Source organism: Oncorhynchus clarkii, unplaced genomic scaffold, assembly GCF_045791955.1.
Source record: "Oncorhynchus clarkii lewisi isolate Uvic-CL-2024 unplaced genomic scaffold, UVic_Ocla_1.0 unplaced_contig_7030_pilon_pilon, whole genome shotgun sequence".
NCBI lineage: Eukaryota > Metazoa > Chordata > Actinopteri > Salmoniformes > Salmonidae > Oncorhynchus > Oncorhynchus clarkii.
The window spans coordinates 6,326-18,644 of NW_027258292.1; the positions used below are offsets into that span (position 1 = coordinate 6,326).

The 12,319-nt window shown below is 41.7% G+C and overlaps 1 protein-coding gene across 2 annotated transcripts in view; it reads left to right on the forward strand.

Annotated features, from left to right (window-relative positions):
- The first annotated feature begins 597 nt into the window (after positions 1–597).
- The window catches only part of LOC139396489 (methyltransferase-like protein 22), a 36,848-nt gene continuing 25,126 nt past the window's right edge, over positions 598–12,319 (forward strand). The window contains exons 1-6 of one of the 2 annotated variants that reach the window (XM_071143511.1): positions 598–673; positions 1,570–1,713; positions 2,066–2,411; positions 5,680–5,804; positions 6,148–6,188; positions 8,158–8,302. In XM_071143511.1, coding sequence (XP_070999612.1) covers positions 1,608–1,713; positions 2,066–2,411; positions 5,680–5,804; positions 6,148–6,188; positions 8,158–8,302 — 763 coding nt within the window. In that variant the 5' untranslated portion in view covers positions 598–673; positions 1,570–1,607. Of the gene's footprint in view, positions 1,046–1,569; positions 1,714–2,065; positions 2,412–5,679; positions 5,805–6,147; positions 6,189–8,157; positions 8,303–12,319 lie in introns of both variants that reach the window. The other variant, XR_011630757.1, reaches the window with a different exon arrangement.

The following is a 12,319-nucleotide window of genomic DNA, read 5'->3' on the forward strand; positions in this document are numbered from 1 at the left end:
GTCCCTGCCCCTGAAAAACATCCCCGCAGCATGATGCTGCCACCACCATGCTTCACAGTAGGGATCTTGACTAGTCTCCCAGGCCCTGCCCCTGAAAAACATCCCCGCAGCATGATGCTGCCACCACCATGCTTCACAGTAGGGATCCTGACTAGTCCCCCAGTCCCTGCCCCTGAAAAACATCCCCGCAGCATGATGCTGCCACCACCATGCTTCACAGTAGGGATCCTGACTAGTCTCCCAGTCCCTGCCCCTGAAAAACATCCCCGCAGCATGATGCTGCCACCACCATGCTTCACAGTAGGGACAGTTTAACGTTTCAAAGTGTTGAACACATTATGTTAATTTAATCAGAGTTTTAAAATGTTTATTATTTGAGTGAGGAAAAGTGTCTACAACACACACATGTAGATATTTCATCACAATCTAAGTGAAATTCAAACTATGTTTAAATTAGAATTCTAATCCAAATGCCATTTAAATCCTTTCGGAGCAGTGTTGTGGTTTACATATTGAGTTATTTCTAAATGCGTAGCACACGGAACGTTTTGAATGGCTTTTGTTTCCTTTGTTGGTGGGTGAAATAATAATGTGGCACCGCCTGTATTCTGTACACCTAGTGTTATTTCTGTACGACTTGGAAGCTGATATTTGAGACAATCTGCGCGTCGTTGTAAGCTCAGAGTGAATTAAATGCGTGTTCATCTTATTAGACTGTATTGAATGTCATGTGTTGGAAGTCTTTCATTTAAATGTGCCCGTTAAATGTCCCTCGTTAGCTAGCGTCGTTGTTAGTTAGTTAGTCTGCCCCTGGACATTGCCAAGTCATTCATTATCAGAGTAGCTAGCATCAAGCTAGCTCATGATAGCTGTTTCTAGCAGGTTCCCTCCCACCCATTCAGTTACGTTTGTCAGAAGTTCCCACCGTGGAGAAGGCTAGTTTATTTGGCTAACCAAATGAATACATGTTTACCAGACACACGTCTTTGCAGCATTTTCATTGACAGCTTCTGGCTAGAAAAGTTAGCTAACTACCACTGGAAAGGTGAGTGACCGCTAACAGTTATAAGTAACGTTGGCTGCTAACTGCAGGGCATAACAACATACATGTTAGCCACACCGACTAAGAAGATTGTGTTTAAGAACCATGTATGATGTCTCTTGTTGACATAATGAATACAGGGTCGTCAACACACTCTCCTTGGTCGGTAGCTATGGCGACGTCAATTGGTGCTTTTCCAGCTATGAGGCGGCTTGCTGCTACAACAGTTCACTGTGATGCTGGAGAGGGCACTTTGCTGAGCCGCAGATTGCCTCTGGCTGAGGGTTGGGGAATCCATTTAGCTGTTGGCCTTGTCTTTTAGTTCTGAGTTCCTGGACAGGCTGTATTTCACCTGTCTAACAGATAACAGAGACATGCTTTATTTCACCTGAAATACAGCCCATTTGGTAGTTTAAGCTCTTAAAAGTGTGTGTGTGACCTGTGTGCTTGCGACAAATGTATATATGCACCTGTGTGTCAGTTTGTGCTTGCAACGTGTGTGTGTGACGTGTGTGTGTGTTCCCCAGGTGTGCTGCAGGCAGGTAGATGACATGCAGGGTGAGCCATGGACCAGATCACCTTCCATTATGACACAGTGCTGTCTGACGTTCACCTGTTGCTGCCCAACTCTCGCCACCTCATGGCACGCCTCAACCGCGTAGGACAACCAGGTACTGGAGGGGTGTGTGTGTGTGTGTGTGTCTGTGTGTGTGTGTGTGTGTGTGTGTGTGTGTGTGTGTGTGTAAAATGACACAAAATTAAATTATGAAAATGTTTTAATTTAGTTTCAATGTAGGTCTTTCCTGAATGTCAACTGAACTGTCCCAACCCTCTATTGCTGTGTTTACACAGGCAGCACAATTCTGGTATTTTTTTTCCCCCCAATAATTGGTCTTTTTACCAATCACATCAGATCTTTTCACGTCAGATCTGTTTCAGAGCTGATCTGATTGGTCAAAATACCAATGAGTGAAAACAAGATCAGAATTGGGGTGCCTGTCTAAACGCAGCCTGTGTGTCTAGTCTTCATCTCCCGGTTCAGAATCCTGTGGGACGGAACGAAGCAGCGCACCTGTGACCTCGGTTCCCCCTGCGGAGGGGAAGAGTTAGACCGCGACACCCAGGAGGAGAGTGGAAGGGGAGATGCTAGAGGGAGTGAGACTGGGGCTGACAGAGGAGTGGACAGGGATGAGGACGGAGGAGTGGACAGGGATGAGGACCGAGGGGCTGACGGAGGAGTGGACAGGGATGAGGACCGAGGGGCTGACGGAGGAGTGGACAGGGATGAGGACAGAGGGGCTGACAGGGATGAGGACGGAGGGGTAGAACCACCCCTGGATGAAGATGGAGATTTAGAGGTACCACGCAGGTCAGTTACATCCCACCTCCACATCACCACAGTTATTACAGTCAAACCTTCCCTTTGTGTTTTATAGCCTTCATTTGATTGTTGTCCTGTAGATGTTTTACGGCCAGTGGGTCAATAGAATGGTAGAATACACCAAGGTCCAGTATAGAAATGTGGTTGTACATCAGCAGTGTTTCTCTTCTTATGACAGTCACTCAATTATCTCTCTCAGCATTATTTAGAAATGTGGTTGTGCATCAGCAGTGTTTCTCTTCTTATGACAGTCACTCAATTATCTCTCTCAGCATTATTTAGAAATGTGGTTGTGCATCAGCAGTGTTTCTCTTCTTATGACAGTCACTCAATTATCTCTCTCAGCATTATTTAGAAATGTGGTTGTGCATCAGCGGTGTTTCTCTTCTTATGACAGTCACCGACAGTCACTCAATTATCTCTCTCAACATTATTTAGAAATGTGGTTGTGCATCGGCAGGGTTTCTCTTCTTATGACAGCCACCGACAGTCACTCAATTATCTCTCTCAACATTATTTAGAAATGTGGTTGTGCATCGGCAGGGTTTCTCTTCTTATGACAGCCACCGACAGTCACTCAATTATCTCTCTCAACATTATTTAGAAATGTGGTTGTGCATCGGCAGGGTTTCTCTTCTTATGACAGCCACCGACAGTCACTCAATTATCTCTCTCAGCATTATTTAGTACTTTTTTTTTATATTGGTAAGTTAGTCTAGCGGCCAGCTATGTAAACTTGTAGTATATCATGGTCGAATTGCCGACCGAGGAGCCCGCATTGATTTTGTTCGTCAATCTCACTCAGGTATCATATTAAAAACAGCAAACATTTCTCTCTACCCTGTAGCAGAATGTGTAGAATTGCAGCAAAGTAGTAATAAAATAAACATAGCTAAATCTTCTCTCCGACACTTTTTTTATGGCCCATTTCCCCATCAAAGTTTCCCATCCCTGTTCCAGACTAACTATTGTAGATGTTATACCTGTCAGGGTCTGAGATAGAGACATGACTAACTATTGTACATGTTATACCTGTCAGTCTGAGATAGAGACATGACTAACTATTGTACATGTTCTACCTGTCAGTCTGAGATAGAGACATGACTAACTAACTATTGTAGATGTTATACCTGTCAGTCTGAGATAGAGACATGACTAACTATTGTACATGTTATACCTGTCAGTCTGAGATAGAGACATGACTAACTAACTATTGTACATGTTATACCTGTCTAGACAGTCTGAGATAGAGACATGACTAACTAACTATTGTAGATGTTATACCTGTCTAGACAGTCTGAGATAGAGACATGACTAACTGTTGTAGATGTTATACCTGTCTAGACAGTCTGAGATAGAGACATGACTAACTATTGTACATGTTATACCTGTCAGTCTGAGATAGACATGACTAACTATTGTACATGTTATACCTGTCAGAGTCTGAGATAGAGACATGACTAACTTTTGTACATGTTATACCTGTCAGTCTGAGATAGAGACATGACTAACTAACTATTGTAGATGTTATACCTGTCTAGACAGTCTGAGATAGAGACATGACTAACTGTTGTAGATGTTATACCTGTCTAGACAGTCTGAGATAGAGACATGACTAACTATTGTACATGTTATACCTGTCAGTCTGAGATAGAGACATGACTAACTGTTGTAGATGTTATACCTGTCTAGACAGTCTGAGATAGAGGCATGACTAACTAACTATTGTAGATGTTATACCTGTCTAGACAGTCTGAGATAGAGACATGACTAACTAACTATTGTACATGTTATACTTGTCTAGACAGTCTGAGATAGAGACATGACTAACTAACTATTGTAGATGTTATACCTGTCAGTCTGAGATAGAGACATGACTAACTAACTATTGTACATGTTATACTTGTCTAGACAGTCTGAGATAGAGACATGACTAACTAACTATTGTAGATGTTATACCTGTCAGTCTGAGATAGAGACATGACTACCTATTGTACATGTTATACCTGTCTAGACAGTCTGAGATAGAGACATGACTAACTAACTATTGTACATGTTATACCTGTCAGAGTCTGAGATAGAGACATGACTAACTATTGTACATGTTATACCTGTCAGAGTCTGAGATAGAGACATGACTAACTAACTATTGTAGATGTTATACCTGTCAGTCTGAGATAGAGACATGACTAACTATTGTACATGTTCTACCTGTCAGAGTCTGAGATAGAGACATGACTAACTAACTATTGTAGATGTTATACCTGTCAGAGTCTGAGATAGAGACATGACTAACTAACTATTGTAGATGTTATACCTGTCAGAGTCTGAGATAGAGACATGACTACCTATTGTACATGTTATACCTGTCTAGACAGTCTGAGATAGAGACATGACTAACTAACTATTTTAGATGTTATACCTGTCAGTCTGAGATAGAGACATGACTAACTAACTATTGTAGATGTTATACCTGTCTAGACAGTCTGAGATAGAGACATGACTAACTATTGTACATGTTATACCTGTCAGAGTCTGAGATAGAGACATGACTAACTAACTATTGTACATGTTATACCTGTCAGTCTGAGATAGACATGACTAACTATTGTACATGTTATACCTGTCAGTCTGAGATAGAGACATGACTAACTAACTATTGTAGATGTTCTACCTGTCTAGACAGTCTGAGATAGAGACATGACTAACTTTTGTACATGTTATACCTGTCTAGACAGTCTGAGATAGAGACATGACTAACTAACTATTGTAGATGTTATACCTGTCTAGACAGTCTGAGATAGAGACATGACTAACTATTGTACATGTTATACCTGTCAGTTTGAGATAGAGACATGACTAACTATTGTACATGTTATACCTGTCTAGACAGTCTGAGATAGAGACATGACTAACTAACTATTGTAGATGTTATACCTGTCAGTCTGAGATAGAGACATGACTAACTAACTATTGTAGATGTTCTACCTGTCTAGACAGTCTGAGATAGAGACATGACTAACTAACTATTGTACATGTTATACCTGTCAGAGTCTGAGATAGAGACATGACTAACTATTGTAGATGTTATACCTGTCTAGACAGTCTGAGATAGAGACATGACTAACTAACTATTGTAGATGTTATACCTGTCTAGACAGTCTGAGATAGAGACATGACTAACTAACTATTGTACATGTTATACCTGTCAGAGTCTGAGATAGAGACATGACTAAATATTGTACATGTTATCCAGGCCCAGACAAAGACTCCCTGAGAGGGACAGAGACATGGTCTACCCCATCATCCTCAGCCAGGCAAGAAGAGATGAAGAGGAGGAGGATGAGGAGGAGGAGTGTCCTAGAGACGTCATCAGGATAGGTGAGAAGAGAACAGGACTGGTTTCTACCGCTGACTGACCCTGGTCACTTATTTTGTTTTTAGTCCAATGTAATTCCTGAAGAGCTGAGTGAAGACAGGTCTGAGAGGCAGAAGTGTGTGTTATAACTGTGTTTGTGTGTGTTATAACTGTGTTTGTGTGTGTTATGACTGTTTGTGTGTTATAACTGTTTATATGTGTTATAACTGTGTTATAACTGTTTATGTGTTATAACTGTGTATGAGTGTTATAACTGTGTTTTATAACTGTGTTTTAACTGTTTATATGTGTTATAACTGTGTTTATTTGTGTTATAACTGTTTAAATCCAACATGTCTTTAACAGAACACACTATGGCCACGCCTTTAGAAGATGTTGGCAAACAGGTGAGTGTCGCTCTCTCTCTTTCTCTCTCTCTCTCTCTCTCTCTCTTTCTCTCTCTCTCTTTCTCTCTCTCTCTCTCTCTCTTTGCCTTTCTCTCTCTCCCCTTGACTTATTCCACATGTTGTTGGGTGACAGCTTGTATTCAAAATTGATTGATTTTCTCACCCATCAAGACACAATACTCCATAATGACAAAGAGAAAACATGTTTTTTGACATTTTTGCAAATTTATTGAAAAAGATGTAGAGAAATAACTAATTTACAAAAGTTTTCACACATAGATGTTCCACATTTCCTAAATATTCTTTTTTTTAAATCTTCAAACTGTCAAATTGGTTGTTGATCATTGCTAGACGACCATTTGTAGGTCTTGCCATAGATTTACAGGTAGATTTAGGTCATAACTGTAACTCGGCCACTCAGGAACATAAACAACTCCAGTGTATATTTGGCCCTGTGTTTTAGGTTGTTGTCCTGCTGAAAGGTGAATTCATCTCCCAGGTTATCCTCACTGTCTTCTTGGTAAACAACTCCAGTGTATATTTGGCCTTGTGTTTTAGGTTATTGTCCTGCTGAAAGATGAATTAATCTCCCAGTGTCTGTTGGAAAGCAGACTGAACCAGGTTTTCCTCTAGGATTTTGCCTGTGCTTAGCTCATTTAGTTTCTTTTTTTATCCTGAAAAACTCCCCGGCCCTTAATTCTTACAAGCATACCCATAACATGATGCTTCCACCACTATGCTTGAAAATATGGAGAGTGGTCAGTTTTTATTTTGTACAGGCTTCCTTCTTTTCACTCTGTCATTTAGTTTAGTATTGTGGAGTAACTACAATGTTGTTGATCCACATCAGAGTCCCTGGGTTCGCGCCCAGGCTCTGTCGTAACCGGCCGCGACCGGAAGGTCCGTGGGGCGACGCACAATTGGCCTAGCGTCGTCCGGGTTAGGAAGGGATTGGTCGGTAGGGATCTCCTTGTCTCATCGCGCACCAGCGACTCCTGTGGCGGGCCGGGCGCAGTGCGCGCTAACCAAGGTTGCCAGGTGCACGGTGTAGCCTCCGACACATTGGTGCGGCTGGCTTCCGGGTTGGATGCGCGCTGTGTTAAGAAGCAGTACGGCTGGTTGGGTTGTGTATCGGAGGACGCATGACATTCAGCCTTCGTCTCTCCCGAGCCCGTACGGGAGTTGTAGCGATGAGACAAGCTAGTAGCTACTACAACAATTGGACACCACGAAATTGGGGAGAAAAAGGGGTAAAATAAAAAAAATAAATGTAGTTGATCCATCCTCAGTTTTCTCCTGTCACAGCCATTAAACTCTGTAACTGTTTTAAAGTCACCTTTGTTCTCATGGTGAAATCACTGAGTGGTTTCCTTCCTCTCCGGCAACTGAGTTAGGAAGGACGCCTGTATCTTTGAAGTGATTGGGTGTATTGTTGCACCATCCAAAGTGTAATTAATAACTTCACCATGCTCAAAGGGATATTCAATGTCTACCAATAGGAGCTCTTCTTAACGAGGCATTGGAGAACCTCCCTGGTCTTTAATAGTTGATTCTGTGCTTGTAATTCACTTCTCGACTTTACAGATAATTGTATATGTGGGGTACAGAAATGAGGTGGTCAGAAATCATGTTAACCACTATTATTACACACAGTGAGTCCACGCAACTCATTATGTGACTTGTTAAGCACATTTTTTACTCCTGAACTTATTTAGCCGTTTCCATAACAACGGGGTTGAATACTTATTGACTCAAGACATTTCAGCTTTTCATATTATAATTTTTTGTTTATTAAAAAAAATTGAAAAACTTAATTCCACTTTGACATTATGGGGTATTGTGTGTCAGGCCAGTGACCAACACAATCTCCATGTAATCCATTTTAAATTCAGGCTGTAACACAACACAATGTGGATAAAGTCAAGGTGTGTGAATAGTTTCTGAAGGTGCTGTGTGGCTCTTTTACTAGGTCTGGCGTGGCGCCTTCCTATTGGCTGATTTAATCCTGTCTCAGCCAACTACATTCAGAGGAGCCACCGTCTTGGAGTTGGGGGCAGGGACTGGGCTGACCAGCGTAGTCATGGCAACGGTGGCCAAAACAGTGTACTGCACAGGTAAGGTACCGTCAGGTAAACCAGGGGTCTTCGCCCCTCTGGGGGCCTCATGAATACATTTTGCTGTGTAAACGCCACATTAAATAACTGCGTTTCTGAGAAGAATAGGTAACTATCTGCTATATAGGTAACTCCGCCTTGGACAATGAGGCCCTATATTATTGTATTTCTATCTGCTATATAGGTAACTCCGCCTGGACAATGAGGCCCTATATTATTGTATTTCTATCTGCTATATAGGTAACTCCGCCTGGACAATGAGGCCCTATGTTATTGTATTTCTATCTGCTATATAGGTAACTCCGCCTGGACAATGAGGCCCTATATTATTGTATTTCTATCTGCTATATAGGTAACTCCGCCTGGACAATGAGGCCCTATGTTATTGTATTTCTATCTGCTATATAGGTAACTCCGCCTGGACAATGAGGCCCTATATTATTGTATTTCTATCTGCTATATAGGTAACTCCGCCTAGACAATGAGGCCCTATGTTATTGTATTTCTATCTGCGATATAGGTAACTCCGCCTGGACAATGAGGCCCTATGTTATTGTATTTCTATCTGCGATATAGGTAACTCCGCCTGGACAATGAGGCCCTATGTTATTGTATTTCTATCTGCGATATAGGTAACTCCGCCTGGACAATGAGGCCCTATGTTATTGTATTTCTATCTGCGATATAGGTAACTCCGCCTGGACAATGAGGCCCTATGTTATTGTATTTCTATCTGCGATATAGGTAACTCCGCCTGGACAATGAGGCCCTATGTTATTGTATTTCTATCTGCGATATAGGTAACTCCGCCTGGACAATGAGGCCCTATATTATTGTATTTCTATCTGCTATGGTCTGGGCTCTGAGATTCATTAGGCTGTGATGTTGTGCTCCTGTTGCAAAGCAATACTGTAGCATATACTATACTTTTACATAAGCTACCGGTCTATTTACTATGTTTGGAAGAATGATTTTTTTTTTATCAGTAATTTATGCTGTATTTGAAACCAAGGACTGTGACCGTTTCTGAAAGAGAAAACAATGTTAAATTGTTGTGGACAGAGACAGAACATCTACAGTGCCTTCGGAAAGTGTTCCGACCCCTTGACTTTTTCCACATTCTGTTACGTTACAGCCAAATTCTAAAACTGATTAAATTGAGTTACTTTTCCCCCCTCATCAATCTACACACAATACCCCATAATGACATCACAATACCCCCATAATGACATCACAATACCCCAAAATGACATCACAATACCCCCATAATGACAAAGTGAAAACGGGTTTTTAAGTTTTTTTTTGTTGAAATACCACAAATAAGACAACCTTCTGTATACCCCCCCCCCCCCCACCAACACAACTGACTGGCTCAAACGCATTAAGAAGGAAAGAAATTCCACAAATTAACTTCTAACAAGGCACATCTGTTCATTAGAATGCATTCAATGGGACAACCTCATGAAGCTGGTGGAGAGAATGCCAAGAGTGTTCAAAGCTGTCATCAAGGCAAAGGGTGACTACTTTGAATAATATTAACATATATTTAGATTAGTTTAACATTTATTTTTTTATTTTTTGCTTACTACATGATTCCATATGTGTTATTTCATAGTTTTGATGTCGTCACTATTATTTTATCAGGTAGAAAATGTTAAAAAGAAAGAAAAACCCTTGAATGAGTAGGTGTGTCCAAACTGTTGCCTGGTACTGTACTAGTCTACTCGGTTGAATTAAATAAGACATAGATCTGTAGATAATGGTGACCAGGATAATGATTTCACATGCCTCTAAACCCACATCTGTAGATAATGGTGACCAGGATAGTGATTTAACATGCCTCTAAACCCACATCTGTAGATAATGGTGACCAGGATAGTGATTTAACATGCCTCTAAACCCACATCTGTAGATAATGGTGACCAGGATAGTGATTTAACATGCCTCTAAACCCACATCTGTAGATAATGGTGACCAGGGATAGTGATTTAACATGCCTCTAAACCCACATCTGTAGATAATGGTGACCAGGATAATGATTTCACATGCCTCTAAACCCACATCAGTAGATAATGGTGACCAGGGATAGTGATTTAACATGCCTCTAAACCCACATCTGTAGATAATGGTGACCAGGATAATGATTTCACATGCCTCTAAACCCACATCAGTAGATAATGGTGACCAGGGATAGTGATTTAACATGCCTCTAAACCCACATCTGTAGATAATGGTGACCAGGATAATGATTTCACATGCCTCTAAACCCACATCAGTAGATAATGGTGACCAGGGATAGTGATTTAACATGCCTCTAAACCCACATCTGTAGATAATGGTGACCAGGGATAGTGATTTAACATGCCTCTAAACCCACATCTGTAGATAATGGTGACCAGGATAGTGATTTCACAGTTACAACTGAGTTGAGAGGAGGCAGCACTGGTCTCCACGACCTTGGCAGTTTCAAACCCCTCTATTCTACCTCTGTCACTATTATATAGTGCAATCAAGACATTCAGTGTGAGGAAAAGCACTCTCCCATCTGATTTGGGCTTGTTGCAGGTGCGTGAGAGTCATGTGTTGAAAGAGAAAAAGCATACTGCTCTAGCGAATATCACATCAGTTCTTTTCAGCTTAATGAACTGAGTGCAGGTCTGTGTTTCTTCTGTAAAGGCCCAGTGCAGTCCACAATGTGCTTTTCCTGGGTTTTATACACGGTGCCTTTGGAAAGTATTCATACCCCATCGACTTTTTCCATGTTTTACAGCCTTTTTCTAAAATGGATTTAATTTTTTATTTTTATCCTCAGCAGTCTACATACAATACCTCCTGATGACAAAGCGAAAACAGGTTTTTAGAAATGTTTGCTCATTTATAAAATAAAAAAACAGAAACACCTTATTTACATAAGTATTCAGACCCTTTGCTTTGAGACTCGAAATTGATCTCAGGTGCATCCTGTTTTCGTTGATCATCCTTGCGATGTTTCTACAACTTGATTGGAGTCCACCTGTTGTAAATTCATTTGATTGGACATGATTTGGAAAGGTACACACCAGTCTATTTAAGTTCCCACAGTTGACAGTGCATGTCAGAGCAAAAACCAAGTCATGAGGTTGAAGGAATTGACAGCGGAGCTCCAAGACAGGATTGTGTCGAGGCACAGATCTGGGGAAGGGTACCAAAACATTTCTGCAGCATTAAAGGTCCCCAAGAACACAGTGGCCTCCATCATTCTTAAATGGAAGACATTTGGAACCACCAAGACTCTTCCTAGAGCTGGCCACCCAGCCAACCTGGTCAATCAGGAGAGAAGGGCCTTGGTCCAGGGAGGTGACCTAGAACCCGATGGTCACTCTGACGGAGCTCCAGAAATCCTCTGTGGAGATTTGATCTGGTCTGATGGAACCAAGATTGAACTCTTTGGCCTGAATGTCAAGCGTCAACTCTGGAGGAAACCTGGTACCATCCCTACGGTGAAGCATGGCGGTGGCAGCATCATGCTGTGGGGAAGTTTTTCAGCGGCAGGAACTGGTAGACTCGTTAGGATCGAGACAAAGATGAACGGAGCAAAGTACTGAAAGTTCCTTGATGAAAACCTGCTCCAGAGCGCTGGACCTCATACTGGGACGAAGGTTCATCTTCCAACAGGACAACGACCCTAAGCACAAAGCCAAGACAATGCAGGAGTGGCTTCGGGACAAGTCTCTGAATGTTCTTGAGTGGCCCAGCTAGAGCCCGGACTTGAACCCGATCGAACATCTCTGGAGAGACCTGACAATAGCTGTGCAGCGACGCTCCCCATCCAACCTGACAGAGCTTGAGAGGATCTGCAGAGAAGAATGGGGAAAACTCCCCAAATACAGGTGTGCCAAGCTTGTAGCGTCATACCCAAGAAGACTTGAGGCTGTAATCGCTGTCAAAGGTGCTTCAACAAGTTACTGAGTAAAAGGTCTGAATACTTATGTAAATAGGATATTTCGGTTTTTTATAAATGAGCAAAAATAAATCAAT